Source organism: Pleurodeles waltl, chromosome 4_1 (assembly GCF_031143425.1).
Source record: "Pleurodeles waltl isolate 20211129_DDA chromosome 4_1, aPleWal1.hap1.20221129, whole genome shotgun sequence".
In the NCBI taxonomy this organism is placed as follows: domain Eukaryota; kingdom Metazoa; phylum Chordata; class Amphibia; order Caudata; family Salamandridae; genus Pleurodeles; species Pleurodeles waltl.
In genome coordinates this window covers 141,201,266-141,226,817 of record NC_090442.1, presented here as the reverse complement: position 1 = coordinate 141,226,817, position 25,552 = coordinate 141,201,266, and the positions used below count along the sequence as shown (strand labels likewise).

Below are 25,552 nucleotides of genomic sequence, written 5' to 3'. Positions count from 1 at the left end.
AAGTGGTGTTTCTGGAGACTACAGCAGTTGTAGGAAAGTCTGAGGGTTCGGAGCCAAAAATCCAGAAAGAAGCAGTCTTAGAAACAACGCCTGCAAGATCTGAGCTCTCCCAGAGTCGGACATTGGTTCTCGGACCACTGCAGCCTAAGGCAAGTAACCAGAGAATGGTGCAGCAGAGATGAGGTCTACCCTTCACCAACCTCCTTCACTCTAGCCACTGCCAGTGACCCAGCTTAGCATTCCTCCTTGCCATACCCGAGGGGCAAATGTTGGTGATAAGTATTAGATGCACATGAGGGGCTATTGATGGAATCCCACCCCTTACAAAAGGAGTTCCATCCTGACCCTTAGATGCTTCCTTTCTTGTTTCTTTCCGTCCATCTTGGTTGGACCCAGAACAGATGAACAAGGTCCAAAAAAGAAAAAATACCAGCTGGTGGGGAGTAATCGTGGCTGCAATGCATTTCCAGGAGCCCTGGAATAGTTGTTTGGTTTCACCCTGACATCATCACCTGTTCAGAATATAGACAGTGCAATCATTCTTTTGATGTTGGTTCCCTTCAGTACACCAGAGAGCTACTCTGCTATCTGCTAAGTACATTTTGGTTTGCATTTGATTGCTTTATAGAGGACTTGTGGCCAGAACTGTGAGAGATGGTGATAAAGTGAATGAAACATGGAAGCATTTAACAATGGAAAAATGAAGAAAGGGTATGCTTGCAGTTGAGGGAGTCTCTGTAAATGATGGTGAAAGCACAATTCTATTTTAGTTGTCTGTCTTTGCAAATGAGTTTAAACGACGCATGGATCACAGCTAAATATCGACTGTGCTAACAATACAATAAAATGTGTTTACAAAAAGAAAATTGTGGTGATAGGGAATCGATGATGGATTGAGCATGTGAATTAAGCCAGGGATCCCTAATGACGAATTACGAGTCGTTATTCACTCTAAAAGAACCCCATACCTCACGTTTGCACTGAAGGACAAATTATGTATGCTCTCAATATACCGATACAAAGATGTAGTTATAATACTGCTATAAACAAGATCACACACTTAAGTAGCTTTCTGGGATACACATATATTTACATATGTAAAGGTTAGGGAGCACTGACCACGTATTTCACAGTTCTAGTGATATTTTGAGCAGTTAGATTAGGATCACTATTCTTTAGCAAGTTTCTTCATATAGTAACTCAAAGGGAAGATTTCTCAAAACTGTTTGCATATAATTTTTTACAGATAAAAAAAAAATGCTCATTTAATAACTTTGGCCCTTGAGCATTAGAAAATGGTGAACATTTTTTCCAGCCACTCGACAAAAAACATTTATCACCATCAAATACATATCCATAGTGAAGGTGGATGAAACATCATGTTCAGTGAGTATACAAAAAAAAATATGAGATGTTCGCAGCCATCACCACATTTGGTTACTATTGAACAGAATGACATAATCATTTTAAGGCTAAAGGAACACATCAGTTCAGCATCAGCTCCTTCTTGGATGCATCTATGTTACAAGAGTTCCCTTATCCTTAAAAATACACCTGACGTGTAGGGACCTGACAACATTAAGATTGGGGTTTCTAGACCTGATGAAAGCCATCAACCGCTAGTTGCCCTGGTAGACAGCTGACATATGTCAACCTAACGGATGCCAGAAGAATCACATCCATGAGCAACTAAATTCCTTTTATTTTTAAATGTACCTGGGGCCACCAAAATAAAAAGATACTGGGGTACCGCTAGGTATTTTCTGTCCTATATTTGATCCCAAAAAAGAGAACTATCAAAGTGCTCCCTCCACGAAGGTTGAACCCATTATGGTTTCCACGATAATAATATGTGCAGCACTCCACTCACAGGCATAAAGCAATATCTAAAGTTCAAAAAACGTGGTCTTGAAAAGAACTATACTTTTAATTTGAATTTGCAATATCCAATCCCAGTAAGCATAAATTAAGAATTCACATATAGTGGAAAACTCTCCAAAGTAACTCAGTAATAATTCAATTCAATTGTCCAAACTGGTACAAACAATCATCACAAATCAGTAGATAATTGAAAATCATTCGTGATCATAAAGTTACAGCTGAATTGTCCAAATTGGTACAACCAATCATCACAAATCAGTGGAAAATTAAAATACTTCTGTGGTCAAACAATTACAGCCATACAATTTCAGCCAACACGTGTTTCGTCAAGGGAAATTCTTATAAAATCCCGAACGACTTCTTCAGGGCTGCTGATAGGAAAGAGCCTAGAAAATCCATTAATTGTTATCCATTAGCGTACACTCTACTGTATATATTTCTTGACTCAGTTAAAGTGTTCCGAATCTGAAATCCAGCCTCAAAAAACGCAACACAGAAAATGTCTACTCTGTATTTCTGTAGTAGTTCATCCTTGTATTCAACTAATAGTCATGTAATTATGTCAGTACACAACATTGGCATCTCCGAGCGCGCCGAATTGTTAATGGACGAAACACGTGTTGGCTGAAATTGTATGGCTCTAATTGTTTGACCACAGAAGAATTTTAATTTTCCACTGATTTGTGATGATTGGTTGTACCAATTTGGACAATTCAGCTGTAACTTTATGATCACGAATGATTTTCAATTATCTACTGATTTGTGATGATTGTTTGTACCAGTTTGGACAATTGAATTGAATTATTACTGAGTTACTTTGGAGAGTTTTCCACTATATGTGAATTCTTAATTTATGCTTACTGGGATTGGATATTGCAAATTCAAATTAAAAGTATAGTTCTTTTCAAGACCACGTTTTTTGAACTTTAGATATTGCTCTATGCCTGTGAGTGGAGTGCTGCACATATTATTATCGTGTCAGTGGGGTTTTTTATAAACCAGTAGGGATTGGGTGTTTTCCCTGGTGCAGGCACCCCTCATTGGATACTAAAAATAATTCATGATTTAGGTTCCTTAAGCGCCTCTATACCCTAAGTTCTTCACCCCATTATTCTATCCATTATGGTTTCCAGGATGCGATCTGATGGAGCATGCTATTAACAGAGTGGTGAGGATCATAGAAAGAAGAGCAATACAGTCAACAATAAAGAGTCTAAGGATATCTTTGTGGTAAACTGATTAGGCCAGGGTGGTATTATCCACAGACTCTACTGGACCCTTTGCCAGGGCAAAGCATTTTTTTGTTTGTTTGTTATTCAAGGCCCTATCCTTTGGTTGTTATTGTGCACTGAGTGGTTGGCTCTCTGTTAGTCTAACTGTGCTATTGTCATCTGAAACTCCTGGCTGAAGGGTTTTTATGCCTCAGGTTTTTTTCATCCAAATGGCAAATTCTTAAAGGTGACACTCCCAAGGTTAGTGTTGCCTCACTGGCTGGCAAACCGACTTCTAAAAGAGACAGCACTGACTTCAGGTACCTAAAGTTCACAGAAGGATGAGCACGCACAACGCTAGACTTGAGATGGACGACGGAGGATTGTGGGAGTTTGGATATTTTGAGACTGGGGCTCAACTGGGTATGTTCTATGTAAATATGTGGCAAATACATATACTCTTCATACACTACTTTCTACAAAAATCGATAGTACAAGATATTTACATAACAGCACAGATAAATCTCCAAACAATTCAATTATGACACTTTAGTGTGGAAGACCTGCTGCCTGAAATGCTTCTTTGAGAGCACAGTTCACCTACACATATGGAATTTATCCCCACAAGGAGTATGTTTCTCCACATGAAGAATTCAAGTTGCCGTGCAAGAGCGCACACTGTCACAATGATTATACTCAACGGCATCAAGTGTTAAGCTGTGCAGATCCTGAGCAAGTCTCTATAAGAAATTAATAGACTAGAGCGTTGTAAGAGATTACAGATGCGATGTACAAAGGATACATTATTAAGATATAACGTAATCACAGCACGGGCTGCCTTACTTGGCATTCATGGGGATGACTCCTTTGGAACCTACACCCACGGGTATGTGGTCGAACATGGACTGTGCCAATTGCTCCTTCACAGGTTGCACGTCGCTCTCATCAAGGTTTGTACGGAGCAGACGCACACCACAGTTTATGTCAAACCCGACACCCCCTGCAGAAAAGAGAATATAGCCTTAGAACAAGCTTCTTTTTTTTTTGCATATTCCCCAGTCTTCAGATGAGGAGTTAGAAACAGAGAAAATTAGGACAGAGAGAAAGCCAGTGAAAACATGGTAGCATATTTTGAAACAACTGTGATTTGGACGGTACAGGCAACACACTGCGATAAGATAGCAGGCCTGGACTCAGGGACCCTCTGCATTTTTCCAGTCTTTCCCTCGCCGTCATAATTATATCAGATGTTGCTCGGTAACTCAGGAAGTGCCCACTGGCACCTTGATAGCTGAAGCCATGCCCATACATTTGAGAGAAAAGCGGTTGCCACAGAGTCGCTAGTGATAAAGAAGAGAGCCACCATACACATTGGCCATAACACAGATGGGCCATATTGGCTGCTCTAATAACAACATCAAAGGTAGGCCTTTGGATTTGCTAAAACAGTAATATGCTATATTCAAGGTGGCAATCTAAGACATACTTGAGCTAGGAAAGCATATTATTTGTTGCCGATTTCTGTCTTTGAAAAGTATATGTTCGGTTTGAGTATTTTGTTGAGCCGCTGTCTTGTTCAGTAGTAGCCTGGCTGATTATTTTGCCCACAATATTCTTAGGAGGCTAAGCACCTAGTGCAGTTTGGTCTAGATTAGAAATAAGCGATTTGTTATTCTACCCTTTAATTGAGTTCTCACTATCAGTCCTTTCCAGTTTACGCTTTCCCATACTTCAGAAGGCACAGGGCCCTCTTTGCTTCATGGAATTACCATGATTCAGTCACTGTGGGTCCCCCAGTCACTACTTTTTCCAGAGTAGTGAGTACTCAACTGGTTATTTGATAGATACCTAAAACTAGCAAACCTGCTTTACTGTTGGCTTTCAGGATTTGGTTCTTTTAAAGCTTTCTCATCCTCCTTTGGGATACATTTGATGCAGGTATTCATTACTTGTTTAAAGCTGTATGCGAGTATAATACAAGTACATCAGCAGAGTCACGTGATCCACGCGGCTGCATTTTGTAGGTATATCCTACATGAACCCATGGAATCGGTTACCATTCGCATGCTGTCAAAGCTCCCACCCTAAAAAGACAGCTGACGCAATGAATATATTGGGCATTTAATTCTATTAAGTTTGATTCAAAATAGTCTTGAAAGATTCACATCTGACAAGGTTATAAGAATCTAAAATGGAATGGGTTGTTTGAGAAATCAATGTCATTACATGATTAAGTCTGATGTATGTTGTACGTGCCTACACTGTTTTTTCAAATTTGTGGAAAATAGCACATTCCATGACGTACACATTTCTTACTGTTGGCTTTTAAACTAAATAATTTCTTTAGTTGCTCCTTGGACTACTATGCACCCAACAATGTTCGATTCCTAGAGTTAGAAGGGGAGATAAGAGCTGAACTCTAATTCTACAAGCCATTTGCAGTTCAATTCATTTGAGTTGCTTTCGATCTGGCAATCAAATAGTGATTGAAGCGGACTCTCTATATAGTATATACCAGTGGTTCTCGACCTTTTCACTTCTGTGGACCCCTGTGTCAATACTGGAAGCCGGGGACTCCCTCCCCCCAATTAGTCATTACTGAAAACTGGGGACCTAATCTGTCAATATTATTAAATTTTCTAGGCAGTCACAGACCCCCTGAGGAGGCTTCACGGACCCCCAGAGGTCCCCGGACCTCAGGTTGGGAACCACTGGTATATACCAAATGAGGTATACTGTGAAAAAGAGTCCAGGGGTTCCCTTACTAGTAGGCATGGGCTTGCTCTAGCAATCCCAAGGTGCTCTCTAAGGGGGTAGTGTGATAAAGCAGCCTTAGGCTTAATCAGAGAAGAGTGTTAGACATTTACCATAGCCACACAGTCAATAAAGGAGACGCACGATCCAATAAGAAGATCCACACCAATTTACAAAAATAGCAAGCACACTTACATATAGTTAGGTACCAGAATAAATACGATAAGGTAAGTACGTTTTGTGTTAGAAATTAACATAGTTTTCCAAAGTGGACACAGTGCCATTTTCTAGAGTTTCAATGTTACCCTATGGGAGAGAAAACATATGTTGCAAACAGGTAGTTCACAGCAACTTACAGGACCAATCTTCCAGACTTAAAGTGAGTATAGGGCAGGGTCCTAAACCACACCAAAAGGTCACCTCGGGTGCCACTGGGGCGGCCAGGTGCCGTTCAGTGTAGGTTGCCCGGTTAAAGTCAATGGGGATCAGTCCAGTCAGAAAGGAGCTGCTGGTGAGGAACCAAGGGCAGTCGAGATAAACCACAAAGTGGGCTCATTTCTTGTGATGCTTGGGACGCAGGGACACCTCTTCTTCTCGGTTCGGGGCAGCCAGACGCAGAAGTTTCTTGGACCGTCAGGTTTACGTCACAGGGGGCTGCTGCGATAGAGAGGGCCCTGCAGAAAGGCCTGCAGGTGTGGACTGGGGGTCCAGTCCAACCGAAACAACAAGTGGGCTCTGGTCTCATAAGGCTTGGGGATGTAGAGACACCTGTAGCCCTCTTCTCCTTGGTCCGGGGCATCTGCATGCTGAGGTGTAGTGGACCATCTGGTTTTAGTCACCGGTGGCGGTTGTGGTAGGAGAGGGTCTGCATAAAGAGGCTGCAGGCATCAGTTTGAAGGTTGCAGTGGGAAGTCCCAGGAGGACTGTCTCTGGAGGGTCTGGGGACCATGCTGGCATTGCTGGTCTACTTCAACTCATGCTAGGAGATATAGGTGAAGTAGTGCTGTCCAGAGTTGGGTTTTGGCAGTCCCAAGTCCTCACAGTGTTTCTTTGGGTGCCTACAAGATGCATGGAAGCAGCTCCACTGCTCAATGGGAGTCCCTGATTCTTGGGTGAAGGCTGGCAGTCCTCCTGGGCTTTTGAGGCACAAGAGTCTTTGACACAATTGTCGAAGTCAGCAGGCAGGCTGACATGGGTTTGCGCCGAGTCACTCACTGGTATTCAGTTCTTGCTTTTGTGCCTCTGGAGTGTGCTTCTTCAGGGAAGCAAGATCTGCATACCAAGGGTAGTGGGCTTATTTGAAGCTCCCTGCCTTGAAATGCAGATTTGCAGGTCATCCTGTTGGGAGAGTTGTGTTAATACCCCTGCCATAGCAGGCTTTGTTCCTGCCAACCAAAGTGCAAAGGCTCTCATCCTTGTGGGTTAGAAACCTGACTGTTGGTGGCAAGCTAGTTAAAATTGGCCAGCTCGCACACGGTTAGACAGTAGGTTTTCAGGGGGCACCTTTAAGGTGCCCTCTGGGTGTATGTATTAAAAAAATATCCATCACTAGCATCAGTGAGGGTTTATTAATACGAGATGTTTGATACCAAACATCCCTATTTTCAGTGTCCAGCACATGTACTTAAAATGACTTCCCTGTTTACTCACTGTGTCCGAGAATCAACAAAGACATAGCAGGGCCTCACATGTAATATAATGCAGCCTGTCTTAGGGCTGTAAGGGTGACTTACATATACAGCATGCAGTGTTAGCAGACAGGGCACACAGGCTCTGTGAGATGTTGCGTTTTCACTTCTAGCTGCACCACGACATGCAGCCTGCAATGGCAGTCTGCCTGTGCTAATTGAGGGGTCCGTAAGGGTGGCACAATACAAGCTGCAGCCCTTGGGGACCCTTTTTGGTACCCAGGCTCTAGGTGCCAGGGGTACTATTTACTAGGGACTTACAAAGCTGCCAAAGGTATGGTCAATTGGGGAACAATTGCACAGTTTTAGGGAAAGAGATCTGGCACTGGGGACCTGGACAGCAGGAACTCTCAGTCAAAATTGCCATCCGTTACCATCAAAAAGTGGAGATGACCATGTCAGAAAGGGCACTTTCTTATAAATAGCATAAATGGAGGTTCCCTGCTTTAGACGGCGGGCATCTACCACAGTAAACAGCAGCATAGTCAAGCACCACTATGCTAAACATGGTTTAAGAGACAATTTAGGGCTCATACTTCAGTCAAACTGGATGCCGACGTGCCTCTGGCAATTTTAGTCACGATCCCAAGTTGATGATAAGGCAAGAACATAAAATGCACTTTACGCTCGTCACAACCATATCAAGTTTCAAAATTGATGACTTTGGAGATGGACAGTGTTTGTAGATTAAGAAGGGGAGTCAATTATCGAACGCTAAAAGACTCAACAAAAGCAGGGCAAAAATCTGTCTTCTTCCCACCTCCATCACCACTCTAAAACACAGATGGAACACATCTTTTGCTGCTAACACTGCATGTCACCAGATGAGATCTGTGGCCAATGACAACCGAGTTAGAAATGTTCCATTTAAAAACCGTGCTGAAGTACTGAACTTGTGCTAACAGACATCGAGAAACATTGTCTGAAGGACTGGGTACTTGCCCAGAGTTGGTAAAGAATGTTCCTCTTAAAATATTCTTAGTGCACAAAAAGAATTAGCATACATACATTTTATAAGAAAGACCCGCTGAGAGTACATTTTACTCAATTGCTGGAGTGCCAACAAGCATTAACGTCTTCATTAAGACCGCTCCCTCTAAAATAATGGAACTGCAATAAAACAAAAGACCTATACAGATTGTTTTTCAGTTTGGAGAATGCTGAAGTGATCAAATGCCCTTCTCAGACAGGAATTTAATTCTTTATGGGTGTGAAGCCAGCATATAAAAGGTGTTTATGGTGAACATATGCTTGGATTGCTTACCTGGGGATACCACAGCTTCAGGATTACTCATGTCAAACGCAGCCATGTTTCCAATGGCAAACCCATAGCCAGAATGAACATCAGGAAGCCCTATGGACCTCTGTAAGACAGGGTATGGAAATGAATCAATTAAAATATGCATGGAAGCTAGTGCAGTGTACTCATGTTACTGGATCACACTGCTTAAACACATGGCTACGATGTATGTGACTGCCGAGAATCTCCTTGGCAAATACATATGTGACAGAACAATGTCACAGGTGCTGCTGAAAAAGTATCTCCCTCATTTTGAAAACCCTGTTATAACTCTTTGTGAAGAAGAAAGTAAAGTACATTAACCTGCCAACTTTCCTGCATGGTAATGTCTCACCACCCCAACCATTATTACAACTGCCGTTTCAGTTTACAGTGTCACCCAAAATATAAACAGATGGTCTCTCTATCTGAAGGGAGTATAAAGAATCAGTACCACCTACTGCTAATAGTCAGAACTATGGATTCAGACATCATCGGGTGTAGAGGAAGCGTCAATAATAAACACTAGGGCCAGGTGAGGTGGTGTAGTCTGGGACTATGACTTATAATTTCTAAATAGGCACATTTGAGATTTTAACCCACACCTCATGGGCCTCTGTTAATTGCCAAGTATGCTCCTTCCTAACGGAGAAAATGTAGTCAAAGGAATTCTGCATTCTTCAACTGTGCGTATGATGCTCTGCTCTATGAAAACCTCTAAACTCTGGAACCAGCCGAAGGCCTATGGAATAGTAGTGCCTTTATCTGAATTACTGAAGGACTGTGTAGAATGTACCTCTTACAGCAGTAATAGAAGAGGTATTTGGGGGGGGGGGGTTCTCAAGACTCCATCAAGTAGTTAAAAGGTTTGTGCACTATGCTGTGCTATATGAAAACCCTCATTAACCTAGCAACTATTAGTGACCTTGACTGTGCTACATTTGAATGCCTCCCCCCTCTAAAGACCAGCATCCACCCAGGCCCCCTCCTCTGCACAGCCTCCCCCACCAAATTACTCACATGGACAATCCCAGGCAAGGCAGCCACATTGCCGATCTGTTTCATGGCAGGTAGAAATCCACCGAAAGCTAAATGGTAAACACAAAAATTCTCCAAATTATTGATACACCCCCAATGCAATTAATTATAAGTTCAAAACCATTCTTATAAATTGTGACAAGGCTCCTCCGGAGGCACTCCTTCCAAGGACCCCATTTAAAAATTAGATACACTCTGAGGCATTCAATCTTGTAAACACGAAACCTTGAAAGTAATCCCATAATTTTTTTATTTTTCACTTATATCTACTTCATATTCAATTTAATCTGATACGTTCCATCCCCACATTATCCACAAGATTCAATTAAATATGCAAAATATCAATTTAACATATTCTTTATATCGTTCAGGTCAATACCCAATAAATTTCACTTCCCTCTTGTAACTTTCTTTCAGGGGTTAGCGATATATAATTTAAACTTATGAATGAGTCACAGGTGGGGATAATTGTTAGCTCAACACATGAGCAGAAGCAAAACACACAGAAATTGTGTACTATATGAGCCATATGGGAAATAACAAGGAACACAACTTAATGTGCTTGATCTAAAGCAAATTTATTATTAATTTTCTGAGTCGCATCTTGAATTCATTATACTCGGTTGTTTCAAACCACTATGGAAAAGAAAAGCTATGCAATAGGTTGTGGAGTTTACTTGGACAGCTTCTGCATTCTGAATAGTTTTTGTCTTCCAGAGAAAGACAAGTAGAGCAAGGATTCGTCATTTTAATTTGAAACAACTGGCTGACTGCTGTATTGCACTCCGATTACAACCCACTTTTTGTTTATTTTTCTTTTTCTTTAAATAACTTGAGAAAAATCACTGAACAACCAATGACATGGAACATTTATGTGTAGGACATTCGCCTTTCCTCGGCCTGTAAGTTAAATGCCGTTAGTGGACTGCATCACCTATTATGCCATGCACTACAGCTGGAGTAGACTCTGCCTGACACACCGAGTGTTTAAGTACCTCCCCTGAGGTCCTGGCGGGTTCTAATAAGTGTACTCCGAGGGTGGATTGGGACTTAAAGGATGAAGGGTGCGATTTAGAGTTTGGTGGAGAGGTTACTCAATCACAACGGTGACAGATATCCTGTCTGCCAAAATAAAAATCCCATTACATCCTATGGGATTTATATTTTGTAGGACAGGAGATCCGTCACCGCTGTGATATCCTTCCCGCTGCCCAACTCTAAATCAGGGCCCAAGTCAGACCAGGACATACCTAGCTGGTGTATCCAACCCCCCACACTCCTTTACTGCCAGCCTCAAATTATGCTTAAGTCCTTTTTTTCTATGACCATGGACTATCCTTGGCACTATTTTCCCTTAAATCATCAAAGACTCGTATCTCCAGAACCCCTTATTTGATTTGTGCCATTTTGTTTATCAAATTTTTTTTAATTTTTTTTTTTACTTTTTCTTTTTTTAATTGTTCTGCATTTTGACTTTATTATTGTTTTGGGTGCTGCAGCTGCATAAATAGTAAATACTTCGCACACAGTCCTAATATAAGTCTGTCTGCTCTGTGTCATCTCTACTGGGGAAGGGGGGGGGGGGGGGGGGGGAGATCAGGTTAATTTAGTAATGTTGAGGTTTCACCTGCACAAGAGTTAGGATTATGGCTTGAGGTGGATTGTCACCGGCTGCAAATAATAATTCAGTTTTCTACAGTATGTAAACCAAAGAGGGACTATATTGAATGTAGCAACTGCTACATCTTAATTTTAACTGATGTAAGACCGTTATATGATTTCATACGGATCAATCCCATTTTGCACTATATTAGATACAGCTGTGATTTACATGCAGCATAACAGACTGTTTTATATACTGTAACGTCCCTTCATACATTAGGTGATAACCAGACATAATCAGTTCTTTTTCTGCTTCTTAACCAAGAGTTAAGTGTTTCTATTGTTTGAAAGTCACAGAGAAAGGTGTGCCTTTACACAGAGTTATTTAATTTCATTGGAAAAAACAAACAAAACGATTAAAAAAAAAGATTTAAAAGATTCTGGAGCAATAACTTCGTTGACATAAAATGTTGAAAATAATTTGGAGTCCATGATCACAGAAATATGATAGAATGCTACTTATATATACCATTTAAATTCTATACAGACAACCTAGAAGAAAATTCCAAAAGGACACTGAAATGTACTAGCTATTGATCTGAATTATATGAATGCCGAGCTAAGTGAACGTATTGAATATTAATAGAAACTTGAGGGTAAAGTGGAGACTAATTTAAGGCGATGAGCAGGTGCAATTGAATGGCACATATACAAGTATGTGTGCGTTAGACAAAACTAAAAATGACAGGTATACTAGGAGGCAGATATCGCTTTTAAGCAAGTGCACTTGATTTTAAGCAGTGTGCTTAGGTACCTTTGAACGCATGTAATAAACAAACAAAATTCAAAATATTTCTACAATTAACTTTAGTATGACAATTACCAGATAACGGCAGCAGTTACTGTCGGGAGGTTGTGCCATATGAGATAAAGTGCTATGCAGTATTTGAAATACATCTGAAAATGCATCTATCCCCTCCCAAAGGATGGCCAGGCTCCTTCCCAGTGGAAAGTATCAACGTTAGAAAGCATATATATATTTTCCCTAGAAAGCCTGTTTAGAAAATTCCACCGTTAAAAACATTTTTTTCCCTCTACAGGTTCAACGTTGCATCATAAATTGCACATCACATCTCTATCATACTCAAAGTGTTAGATTATGTGTCTGTCTAAGAGAAGGATTGTATGGAACCCCATGCAGTACTGCAGAGACCGTTGTAGGTCAACCATCATTTCTCCTTGTGGTTCTACTCTGTCAATGACTGCATTTAAGATGGAGTTTACTTCTCTTATTCAAGACACTCTTCCATCATCGACAATAATAACTCCTCATCCGAGAACAGCCTAACAGTCTCTGTTATTCCTTGGCAAACTTTGTTCTCATGCAATCCCTGAACTCTTGTCATGACGTACGAGGACAACAATTACAATGCGAGCGTTAGTGGAGCCTCGGTCATAACAATGAAAAATATTCTGTGGGAAGCAACATTCTCAGAAACCGCTAACCAGCCTGGGAAGGAACTACTTCGGCCACTAGTAATCTAGCAGGAAAAGGCTGCATGTCAGAGTCCAACTGATTAGGGCATCCGGATCGCTCTCTAACAAGCGCACCGATAAGCTCACCTTCCTTCACCATGTTCCATCTTGAAAATGCAGAACATACCTCTAAATTACAACAGAGCAAGCCAAAGCTGCGCGTTGGAGCTCCTCGTGGACTTACCACTCCCTCTGCAGGAGTTCCTCAGCTCCTCAAACATCAGCTTCTCCAAAGCATCGTTCACATAGAAAACTCCTTCCACCTGTGAGAAAAAGAATGTCGTCAGTCCCAAGATGTTTTCAATGCCCACCAGGGTAGAATTCTGTTATTTACTGACTTCAATAATGTACCTCAAGAATCTAAAATCCCTTGCACTGATAAGGGCAATATGCAGCGATTAGCTGGACTGAACAATCAAGTAGGCCTATTATTTAATTCAGTTAGCCCTACGGTTAATTAGATCAACCAGTTCGTAAAACAAATAATTGGGAAAGCCAGGTATGGTTTTAGAGTGCTCATGTATGCGAACACAGGTATGCTCAATTGCGCACAGTCTATTTGCACCTGTCACTGTGAAATCCGCTTCATGGCACAGCAAGGCTGAGAAATGAAAAGCAGGGCACAAACAAAGAATGCACAAAAAGTGGCAGGTCTCACACAGATGAGACAACTAATCTGCGCAAACTTGGTCATGTCTGTCTTTACCTGTGTTAGCATGTTAAAGCCACACCTGATGCCTTTACCATTGCTTGTTTTCTTTTTAAGCGAGATGCTCCCTTTACAAACAGCATGCCCAGGCTTGAGTCCTGAGGAACCGCTCTAGGGTTGCTTACGGTTCTGTTGAGAGGGCGCAAAGCTTAGCAATTCAGGTTGTATTGTTGCTATTGGAGTAGGACGAAGGCCTATTTGCACATGGTATCAATTGTGGTGTACTGAGCAAAAACCACAGATAGACTGGAATGCGGTACAGAGGAATTATCATTGATGAATTAAAGTCTTGCACTCTACACTTATGTTTTTCTCTCTGGTTATACTTTGGTCGCTGCTGCTCTTTTACATTTGAGACAGCTATTGTTGCAGTTGTTGCCTCGGATGTGGTGGCTGCTGTTTTTGTTGCTGCTGTGGTAGCCGTCATTGCTGAAGTGGTCTTTGCTGTGGTTACAATTATGGTCAATGATGTGGCCTTGCTGGCAGCCCTCATTGCTGTCCTCATCATGGTGGCAGGTTTAGCCCCTTCTGTTATCACCAACTACTCTTGCTGCAGCAGTTCCTGGTAAGCGTGCGCACTGTGGTTGCTACTTTGGCCCTTGCTTAGATTATGGCTGTGGTTGCTGCTTTGGTTGGTCATCTTTTGGCAGCTGTTGATGTGGTCCCTGCTATCTTGGCAGCTGTGGTATTTGCAGAGGTTGCAGCTGTGGTAGTTTCTTTTGTTCCTGTAGCCTTCTGTGCTTGCAGATATTGCTGCTCCTGTGGTGGCAGCAGTGGTCACAGCTGCCGTTGCTGTCTTTCCCTCTACTGTGCTAGAAGCTACTTAGCGATTGTGCTGCAAGTGTGGCAGCTCTGACTGATGCTGTGATCCTCGACATGGTGCCAGCTGCTGTAGCTAGTGATGTGGTCCGTGCTATGCTTGCAGCTGTTTGCTGTGGGGGGCATGCTTTTTCCCTGCTGGCTCCTACTGTTGTGACAGCAGTTCCCCCTGTAGTGATTGCAATAGTGGTGACTGCAGCTCCTTCTGCCTTACTGGCAGCTGTTACTGCTGGTACCGGCTGTGCCATGGTAGTAGTTGAGATTGCTGTTATCCTCCCTGTTGCTGTTACAGCTTAGGCCGCTGCTGTGGATCCTGCTGTTGGCAGCAGAGGGCTTGGTGCTGTCATAAAAAGCTGTTGATGCAGCAGTGGTAGATGTGGTTGTTACTCGTCTCTTTTGTGGAAGTAACTATGGTCACCGTTGCGGCCCTGATGTGGGTACAGCTGTTCTCTCTCTACTTTGGTCCCTGATGTACTTGCAAGTATCAATGTTACTATGCTACTACCATTACCATAGTAACAACTACTATGATGGCGGCCGTGGGTGCTGCAGTCGTGGTTCATGTTGTGCTTTCTGTTGTGGATACAGTGGATCTATGAATGTAAACCTACTTCCTTCACCTTAACTTCTTGACCCGAAAAGGCATCACTTAACAGCAGACATTAGCAGAAATCTCTTCCTTAAATGATTACCACATTCCCCCACCTGCGATTTCTGAAAATGTCGAGGCCCCACTATCAACAATGTGAAATATTGAACAATATGCATCTTATGGTATGCAAAGATGAGAGTAAGATTTGGGACATTTACACGAGAACCACATAATCATCAAAGATGCCTTTAAAAAGATCAGCCAACAACAGACAAATGCAAAGTTATGCAGAAGGAAACAAAATGCTAAAGACTTCTGAACGTACGCGTACAACTTTACAAATATCCACCTCATGGCCTAGCCAGCATCCATCAAATATAATCCATTATCACACAATACGTTGGCCTACTCGAATTTTGCCGGCTAATGTTAAATGTGAAGCTCCGTGAAATAATAAGAACCACAAGCAAATACAATGCAACAGAACACTGGCTCGGGTCAACAAGAATCCCAGTGCCGCAAAGGATGTGCAGATTCCCAAATGCACTATGCAAATGGTAGCAATTAACTGTTTAAGTGCATGTCACCTAAGTAGATTGATTTGAATGTTTTTCACCTTCAAAAAGTAATATAATCTTAACAGATTGGGTTCCCAGCTTTCAGTAATGACTCAGTAGGGGCTCCCCAGATTCCAATAATGATTAAATGGGGGTCCCCAGGTTTCAATAATGATGAAGCAGGGGTCCACATAAGTCAAAAGGTTATGAACCACTGAGTTAGAGCTATTGGTGTTGTTAAGGCATAACTGGACTTATCTTGCCACATAAATTGGTCAACCTTGCCGCATAATTCGAATGCCCCTTCAAATAACTAAATAACTTCTATTTACCTTCTTGCTCTATCTGCAGAAAAAAAATGAAACTATTGCCATTATTTGCTATTTTTTTAATATTAATATTTTCGCCTCCCCTTCCCCCCCCCCCAAACCTAGTGTGGGTACCCAGAGATGACCTAGACAGAAAGAGCACATCGTGAGGTGAGTTATGGGCAAAAAAAAAAAATTGTAAAAGGAATTATGGGATGAGTTTCCGAATGCAGCGAATACTTAAGTATCTTGACACTAATACTCAGAACAGCTCCTAGAGGGCACCACAAAAAAAAAACATTTGTAAGAAAGATTGTCATGTAACCATATAGTCAGCCCCAAGAGACATAACCACATGGAAACAGAAGGGCAGAACCTAATGCAATGTAATCATATATTTCTCCCTTACAGGGCGCAGTGCATTACACATTTTCAGTCCTAGCAGGTCTACTAGCAAGTCTACTAGAATAATATTACAAACAAGGAACTTAAAACAGAGACTACTCCCAGATGTAAACAAATGTTACAGCCATGAAAGAACTTTAAAAGTTAGAAGAGTACCTAAGTTAATGCTACAACCTCTCAAAGCAGAACTTAATAAGTTACTTGAAGCAGGAGTTATTGAAGAGATAGAGTCTTCAGAGTGGTTGGCCCCTGTTGTTTTGGCACCCAAGGATAATGGGAAACGCATCCGGATGTGTGTGGACCTTAGGGATCTTAACAAATACATTTGGATAGATCGCCAACCCCTACCTAACATTACAGAGGAATTGTCAAGTTTAGGTGGGTCTAGAGTTTTTAGTGTATTGGATCTTTCCTCGGCTTACCATCAGATTGTCTTGCACCCCGAGTCCAGGCACCTCACCTCCTTCGTTACACCTTTGGGGGCTTACCAATTCTTGAGGATGCCTTTTGGCCTAGCCTCGGCGGCCGCGTGTTTCCAACGCATCATGAAAAAAATCTTGGGGGAGGTCGCAGGCACGTTGTGTTTCCAGGATGATATTCTAGTTCATGGTAAGACGATAGCTGATCATGACAAGGTATTAAGGGTAGTTTTAAGTAAGTTAGCAGAGGCTGGTTTTACTGTTAAGAAGGAAAAATGTAAGTTCAGAGTCACTTCTGTGTCATACCTGGGACACACCATTTCAGGTGAAGGGATCAGACCCAAGTTGGAACTAGTGGATGCTATAATGCAGGCACCTGAACCTAGAGACAAGGATGACATGAGGTCATTTCTAGGGTTGGCGGAGTATTATTCTAAATTTATTCCCAATTTTTCTAGCGCGACTCAACCCTTGAGAGCCCTTTTAAAGAAGGGGTGTGAGTTCGTCTGGGGGGAAGAATGTATGACTGCTTTCTCTTTTGTCAAGAACTGTATTGGAGTGATGCCCACCTTAGGACATTTCGATGTAGGTGCGAAAACGTTCTTGTACACTGATGCTAGCATCAAGGGTCTTGGTGCTGTTCTTCTGCAGAGAACTGGTCAGGAGGAGAAGGTAATAGCTTTTGCTTCTCGTTCTCTTAAAGGAGCGGAACAAAACTATTTGGTCATAGAGAGAGAGGCCCTTGCCTGTATGTGGGCGGTTAAACACTTCAGGTTTTATTTGTGGGGCCTACCTTTTGTGGTGAGGACGGATCACAGACCCCTTGTCCAAATCTTTTCTCCTAAGAAAAATGAAGAATTGACCCCGAGAATACGGAGGTGGACGGAAGGATTGTTAGAGTACAATTTTATTGTAGAGTATGTGCCTGGACCGAAGAACGTTGTGGCGGATTTTCTGTCCCGTTTTTCGGTTGACAGAGGTGATGAAGTGGATGATGAGGTCATGGTTGGTTGGGTAAGGGAAACGGCCATCAACGAAGTGGAGTGGAAGTTAGCTGCAGAAAAGGACTTGGACAGACATAAGCTTGGTGAATTTATTATTAGGGGATGGCCAGAGTTTAAGGATATACCTGACTCATTAAAAGGCTATTGGAATGTGAGAAATGAACTTTCCATAAATGGGAGTGAGTTGTTTAGGGGAAGCAAATTTATTCCTCCCATGGGGCTGAGAAGTAAAATTTTGAATCTGGCTCACGAGGGGCATCTGGGCAGGAGTTTAACTAAATCCAGACTTAGAACTATCTATTGGTGGCCAGGGCTGGATAGTGAAGCTGAAGCTGTTGTGAAAGATTGCTTGAGTTGTGCACATAATGACAAGAGCAAAGTGGTGGCGAGAGCGCCTCTCTCTCCTGTCGAGGTCCCGGATAAACCCTGGGTGAAACTAGGTCTTGATTTCATGGGACCCTTTCATCTGTTACCACCGAATGAACGATATGTCATGCTCATGGTGGATTATGCATCCAAATGGGTTGTGACTAAATGTGTGAATTCAATTGATACCCGTACTGTGATTGAATTTTTGGAAGAGGAGTTTTCTAAAGAAGGAATACCTAGTCATTTAGTCACGGACAATGGAGTGCAGTTGATTTCACAAGATATGAAGAAATTTCTAGACTCCCTTGCTATTGTGCATTTGAGAACGGCTTTGTACCTGCCACAAGCGAATGGTTTAGCTGAGCGTATGAATAGGATGGTGAAGGCTTGTGTGCAGGAAGCTGTTCAGACTAGGACTCCCTTATCCATTCTTCTAAGAGATCTGTGGTGGGCACATCGCAACACTCCTAATAGCATCACCAACATAGCCCCTTTTGAGTACATGAGAGGAAGGGTGGGTCGTACTAAGTTATTCCCGGCATGGTTCAGTAACACTCTACATCGGGTTGATTTGGACCCAGATAGGTTTGATAAGGCACCTAGTCTCCGAGATAAGTACCAACACAATTACAAGTTGCGTTTTGATGCTAAGCATTGTGTTGGCAAGGTGAGGTGGAGGGTTGGTGACCTAGTGTTGGTGAAGATTCCGAGTTTTAAAACCAAGGGTAAATCATCCTTCAAGGGCCCTTTCCGCATCAGGGAAGTTAAAGAAAATGTTGTGATCCTGGACAATGGGGATGTGTGGAGCATATCCAGAATAGCAAAATGGTCTGGTGTGGAGAACTCCTCTACTGGTGTCGAGAGCTCTTCCACCTTGAATGATTGGAGAGGAAATCTCTCTACAAAAATTTCCATGGAGTCTACTAATGTTCCGTCCAGACTACGCTGTAAACCATGCTGGATGAAAGACTATGTTTCTTAACGTGTTGTTAGCTGTGGGTTATTTTAATACTGTATTTTTCCATTGCTTCATTTCTTTGCTTGTTTTTGTTCTGTTTGGGCTCTGGGACATCAATGTATAGGGAGGGGGATGTGTTGTAATGCTTAAGTGAGTCATACTTGGAACCTTGCCGTCCCTGTGTTCCAGGACTTACTTCTGGAGTTGTGAGACGCTAAGGTTCTGAGAGAAAGGCGGTTGGGGAGAGCTGAGGAGTTGTAAGCTGACGGAGCACGGATCCTATCTTGGGTTGTTTTCCTGCAATAAATCCTCGTTTAACTTGCAGTGTTTGTCATGCTATAACACAAACTCTGCTCTTTGTGCTCAATGGGCAGCAGCAAGAGCATTTAAAAATCCTTAGCTATAGAATCTTTGGTGTCAAGATTATTCACGAGGTTTTTATTTTTTATCCCTAAAGAAACAGAAGAGGCATTGAGCAAATCAATCCTGAAAATCGCCTTTGGTGTTACAGGCTTTACAAGAACCCCCACTTTTGAACAGACAGATAAGTTAACATTGAAGCTTCTATCTTATGAAGTGGTAACATTTTGGCAGCCATTTCATCAGCATGCAGGGTTGGGTAATTGGGTGTTTATTAAGTAGCCTTTTCTGAGGATTTCTACAGGCAATACACCCCACTCCTCAGTTTATTTTCAAGGTTCCTTTGAGCTTTCAGTTTGCTGTAAGGATGCGGAGTACACGTGTTTTTTTTTCTTTCCTGTCTTTGGTAGAAAAGGGAATTCTTACATTCTTTGGTTGCTAAGAGGGCTCCAATTCTCTATTTGTCTAGGACGGAGTCATTTAAAAAGGTTGAGGCTCTATTTATTACTTCTGGAGTATGTGAAAAATGGATTAAAGCCTTCAGGATTGTACGCAGTGGATGGATTAAACAGATGATTAGATTAGGTTGTGAAATGCAAGGAAAGACTACGATGGGACACGTACAATGGAGTTCAACAAGAGAAACTGAGGCATACTGGGCATCTCTGAAGAGTGCATCTATGCTGTCATCTGCAATACAGCTACCAGATCTAACCCCGCACATTCATTACACATTCCAGACTGCAACTGGAGAAGGGAAACGTCTCTTCTGCATCCATAACACATACTTTGTGTTGCACAATGAATTAATAAATCATGCTTTTATTATAGCTACGTTTTTTAGCTCATATATTGTTAGTACGCTTATGAGGTAAAGTGGTTATTTGGTAGATATTAGTCATAAAACTCATGGTGTAGGGACTGTTGGAAAGAGTACGGACGTGGAGGTAATGTTCCGGTTACCCAACAGTAGGCTTCACTACACCAAATCCAAGCCTCCTTCTTCATAGTCAAGGATTCGCATTCAAACAGTCTTTAACTTCAAATAGACTATATTTCTTGGTATTACAGTAAGTGAGGTGTTCCAACTCAGTTTTTGGAAGGATGGGAAATTGGTATTAGCTTTAGCATGGTAATTTATTTGGTGCTATTCTTGTGCCTTCTTGTCTTATCCGGCCCTGGTTTGCTCTCACGGAATGTAGGGTTCATAAGAGGGAGATTCCAGGCCTGCGCTTGGGAGGGGGTGGGGAGGCGAAGTGAAGGGAATTGATCAAGTGATTCTTCGTCTGCATCTTGACAGACAGCTACCTGTTTATATTGGACCTAACTAAACTAGTTGCATCATCTTACTATGCCTCTTATTTTTTATGTTACTTAACTTTTTCTGTCCACAGGAGCATTTGCTCATCATATAACGCCTGTGGCGAGGAAGACCTGGAATTAGAGTAACAAAGAGTACTAGTAAGAAACCTGGCTGTGGGTGCATGTTTAAAATTGACTGCATCTTGTGTAAAGGCCATATGCGAAGATGCCGTACGAACAAGTTAGCTGACATCACCTACCATGTTTTTTGCTATTTTCACTGCAGTTTGTATGGCTATTCTGTAACTGGAAAATCACACAAGTATCAGTGCACACTACACGGAGCTATAGCTCAAATTGAATTTGGTTTTCCAGATACTGCAAATGTCATCAGGTCAGCTGTGCCTGGTCAGAAGCCAGTCAGTTTCTACAACCATTACCCCTCCTCAACCTGAATTTATAAATCTGACAAATACACATTTAGCCAGAAAACATACTCTCTGATGAACGGGCACCAATAGTGGCAACACGAATTACAAAATTGATTCAGTTACTCAAATCTTAGAATAAACTTTTTCAGGTGTATTGTATTTCATAATACAGTTACAGTTTCTGCTCCATATAGTCCGAAACTAGAGATAGGCTTATTAATAATTGGGGAGTACTAAGGGATTAACCTTTACATGAATACAAAGCTGTTGTTTGTTGACAAAGAGACAGATCTAACACTTGGGGGTACAGCTAGTGACGCGTTATACTTGTGGAATTCGTGAATGCTTGGCATGCGACACATGCTACGAATTCCATTGAATGGAACCCAGAGCCCAGTATCCGGTAATGACAGTTACCTGGAGGCTGGCCAGGAAGCGTCCCTTATGAGTAATAAACTGATCTTTTTACACCGCATGAAGTGTGACGGCGCATCATTTCAACATGACGCTCACATTAACCTGATTTGAATAACTTGAACTTCAGAGAGTTTCTCACATCATTTAGTAAGCTCTCGACTGCACGGCACTCGATACAGCTGAACCCATTTCTCCTCAACCTGGTAGATTCTGATTTTGAGCACATCCCATCTGGGAAACGCAGACGAAGCGTCACAGAAAACTAGTCATGACACAGGCCAGTCCATAAGTGCCCACAAGAGAACATATTTCAGTAAGAGAAGAATTTCCGCACCATGTAAACATGGAATTGAAATACCCCCGAAAACAAAATGAATGATTGTTGATGCTGTTAAAAAATAAATCCTAGCAAAAAAACAATACCGCTTCTTGGATGGTTCGGAGCCATGTTCTGAGGAGTGTAACGTCTGTTATTTCACATTTCGGTGTTATTTTTACACATAGGATTTATGTCACAGTGTGATTTAGGTTAGTGCCTTATCACCCTTGTCGGGCGTTTTAACTCAGTGTTGTATGTGCCCCTTTATAAGGGAGAAAAAGAATAGGCTGTTTAATCATAATGCTTATTTTCTGCAAATATTAAGTAATTATTAATGCCTTGCACTGATAGTCATTAATTAAAAGGTTACATTAACTAATACAAGCCCAACTCTGCCCATAAAATTAGTAGGATAATGAGACTGCATAGGCACATAGACCAGTACAAAGGTTTTAAGGCTTTTTTTTAGTACTATAACAATGTCTTGTTATACCAGCGATAAAGTGGCACAAATAGGGCACATAAATGGTACAGACGGGTACGCTGAAAACGCAAACGCCACACAATACAAAACTGACAACCTAGCAATTAGGAGGCCATATCTGATGAGGATTGCCAAAGTCGGGAAAACCACAGCAGCATGTAAACAGGATTACACCGTCCCGTACTGAAACCTACAGGTTTGCATACGTAGCAGAATGAATGTCTGTTACAATGCGCCCAATATTTTCATGTTGCCCTGGTACCTTCATATTAGGCACAAAGCCCTTCTTGATCCTCCAGCAGTTTTTGTGGATCTTGTCCAGATACTGGAGCTCGTCATTGTAGCTGCGGCTCATGGCGATAACGGAACCCTCTCTCCCTTTCACACACAACCGGGGCCTCAGAAAGTACCGGTGTTCTCTACAAGCACGCACGTTGGCGCAGGCAGATGACGTACGAGACAGAAGGCATCACGTTCTACACATCTGCTATGCCCAACAGAAGCAGGATTTGTGATGTCATATCTAGGTGCCCCAGCGGTAACAGCTGCGTGTAAAAACTCGTATTTATAATGAAGAAAGGGAGAGCTGACCTAGTGTCTTCACCCTGCAGCACTGCCAGACACCAAAACAATCAATTTTATAATTTGGCCTTTTCACATTCGCTAGACTGTCTTTGAAAAAAATAGTATCTGGTGAAATACACAGCGCACGCTAGAAAATACTAGCTTAACATATGGAAATGAATTAGTGGTTCGACTTTCTGAATTTTGCAATTCAACGAAACAACCGCTAAGTAGCGAACGGACGCCCTTCCGTACCAACATGGCAGCTAAAAGATAACAGCTTTGCCTTTCAGCGCCAAGGTCGATTATCCACGTCGCCGGTATGTCATTACGAATGACGTCATTAACATCGCCTCATCACTTGACATATCTGTCACTTTCTTTCCCCCTCCCCTTACTCCACCACCGTAGCTCAAAACCATGCGGTTCCTTCCGGTTCTCCCCCGTCACGTGATAAGGTGGGCCCCGCCCATTCTCCCCCGTCACGTGTGTTTGTTTCTCACTTCACCGCTTCAAAGGAACCTTTGGAGATGGAGGGAGACAGCAGTGAGTGACGGCCAGTCTTCCAGTACAGCAGCGACGGCCTCCTCCAGCATTTATCAAGGACAGTACGACTTCAGGTACAGGCTTGACTAAAAGGGCCTGGATCGTACTCAGTTTGTAGTGCGGAAATTGCACGCAGCAGAAACCTTCACTTTTCGGGCGAGGTTGTCAACTCATCCCCAGCTAGGGGTTGAACTTTTAGTGGTGGATGGTCTCTGTTCAGAAAAGGGACCCCTGTTGTATTTAATTGACCAGGACCTCACTAGTTTGTTTATGCGAATTTTTAAGCCGCTGCATCAGTATCATTATAACTGATGCATTATTTTTTATAGTATATATATTTATATGTTTAGAAGAGTTTTAAGTGTCTAGTAATGTTTAGTTTGCAAATCGTGCAACAGATATCACGTAAAAGTATGAAAAAAGTCCTATAAAATAGTGAATTTCTTTGGCACTAGGAACCGTCTCACCCTAGTACGTCAGATTACATCGCTGCATGGAGAAGTATTTATGAAAAGTGATAGTTTTTAAATATGAACGTAGAAACATTTGTGCCCCCAACGCCCTGACAATAATGCCATTGGTGAACTAAGAGCAAAGTCAGTTATGTGCACTTTGTGTGTGGGCTAAATTATTTTAATACATAGATTACAAATATAGTCTGTTGAACATGAGAGATTACACAGAACTCTTTTCGTACTCTGTGTCAGTACCGGAGGCGAGGATTATGCATTTCTTTCTTTACTTTATTGTCACAGTACATTCAAAGAACATATAAGTAAAAAAAATACCATATTAAGACTATATATGCCATGAACCATAAGGGGATGAGTCGCCATGACAACCATTGTCCAATCAAGTAAACATACTGATGTATGTAGGGGTGAGATGTCCCTTCTTGTTCCTCTTTCTTCTCTGCTTGTCCATTAAGTCACTGCCTTCTCTATATTTCTAGTTTACTGCTATACATATTCTGTGATACTGATTTATTGCCACGTGCATTGCTGCCACGTTTTTAAAGCTCTGTGCTTTACATGGGCTGTCATTCTGTATGCAGTGTTTATACTGCCAGGCCGTGTGGTGGCCTTCAGCCCAAGCGCATTCACGGTACCATGCGGGTGCTCCAGGTGATGCTCTTTTGTGCCAACTGTGGATCTGTGAGGGGCGTTGTGGTCTGTCAGGGCAGCTAGATAGTGCCCCTACCACCCTGCGCATGAGGAAAGCCTTACTAAGGTTCTCCCTTCTTGGATCCCCTCAGGGCTTTCCTGCCAAACCCTGCTCTGACATTGTGATGCAGTCTGTTTTCTATACCGGTAAGGACATGTTTGGCCACCAGGTGGTGCTTCCCAAGTTTATGAATTGTTCAAACATCAGAGCACTAGCGGGGCACTGCACAGAATTATTTGAGGCGCATATTCTTTTGATTTTGTGCTCCCACCCTCATAAATGGAACCCCTTGGGGACCATGAATATTCCTCTTTGTAGGAGATAGTAGAAGAATGGCCTTGACAACGCCTGCCCACTGAGGTGGATAAAGCGATATCCCAGGCAATATCTAGAGAGCTAGCTCCCCTCCAGGGCAAGGTTAATAAACAGGCTAAAAGTATTCCAGGGGTCTTCAGTGACCTACCTCCTTAGGAGCAGGACCTAGCAACATATCTCCTAGGGGAATGAAGGCTGTTAAGCATGACACGGGGTACGTAGAAGGTTTCAACAAACTTTGGGAAACCTTCCATAAGAGTGCACGCATTCTCCTGGGACGAAGACAAACCTGAAGAAAACCGTGTACTTGTCACACCAAACTCTGACCCTGAGCCCAGGGTTCCCTTTAGAGGAGAGGGTGAATGTGAGGGGTATTTGTCCTCAGATGAAGACAGGAACTCAGGCAGACCATGGAGCTCTGGCTCCGCAGACTCCAAACCCCTGGACGGAGATGCAGGGCATTCTGACATGTTTGATTCGAAGGGTATATACCATCCCAGATCCTCAGAATGGACACCAGA

The 25,552-nt window shown here is 42.3% G+C and overlaps 2 protein-coding genes across 3 annotated transcripts in view; one reads left to right on the top strand and one right to left on the bottom strand.

Annotated features, from left to right (window-relative positions):
* RTCB (RNA 2',3'-cyclic phosphate and 5'-OH ligase) overlaps nt 1-22,916 on the bottom strand; it is a 55,971-nt gene extending 33,055 nt beyond the window's left edge. The window contains exons 1-5 of the mRNA XM_069227924.1: nt 22,705-22,916; nt 13,174-13,252; nt 9,834-9,901; nt 8,799-8,898; nt 3,936-4,092 (exon numbers count right to left, since the gene is read on the bottom strand). Of these exons, the coding sequence (XP_069084025.1) occupies nt 3,936-4,092; nt 8,799-8,898; nt 9,834-9,901; nt 13,174-13,252; nt 22,705-22,797 (497 nt within the window). The 5' untranslated portion in view covers nt 22,798-22,916. The remainder of the gene's footprint in view (nt 1-3,935; nt 4,093-8,798; nt 8,899-9,833; nt 9,902-13,173; nt 13,253-22,704) is intronic.
* A 550-nt stretch (nt 22,917-23,466) lies between these two features.
* FBXO7 (F-box protein 7) overlaps nt 23,467-25,552 on the top strand; it is a 102,543-nt gene continuing 100,457 nt past the window's right edge. For both annotated transcript variants that reach the window (XM_069227922.1, XM_069227923.1), the window contains exon 1: nt 23,467-23,626. The gene's annotated coding sequence lies outside the window, so the exon portion shown is untranslated. The remainder of the gene's footprint in view (nt 23,627-25,552) is intronic.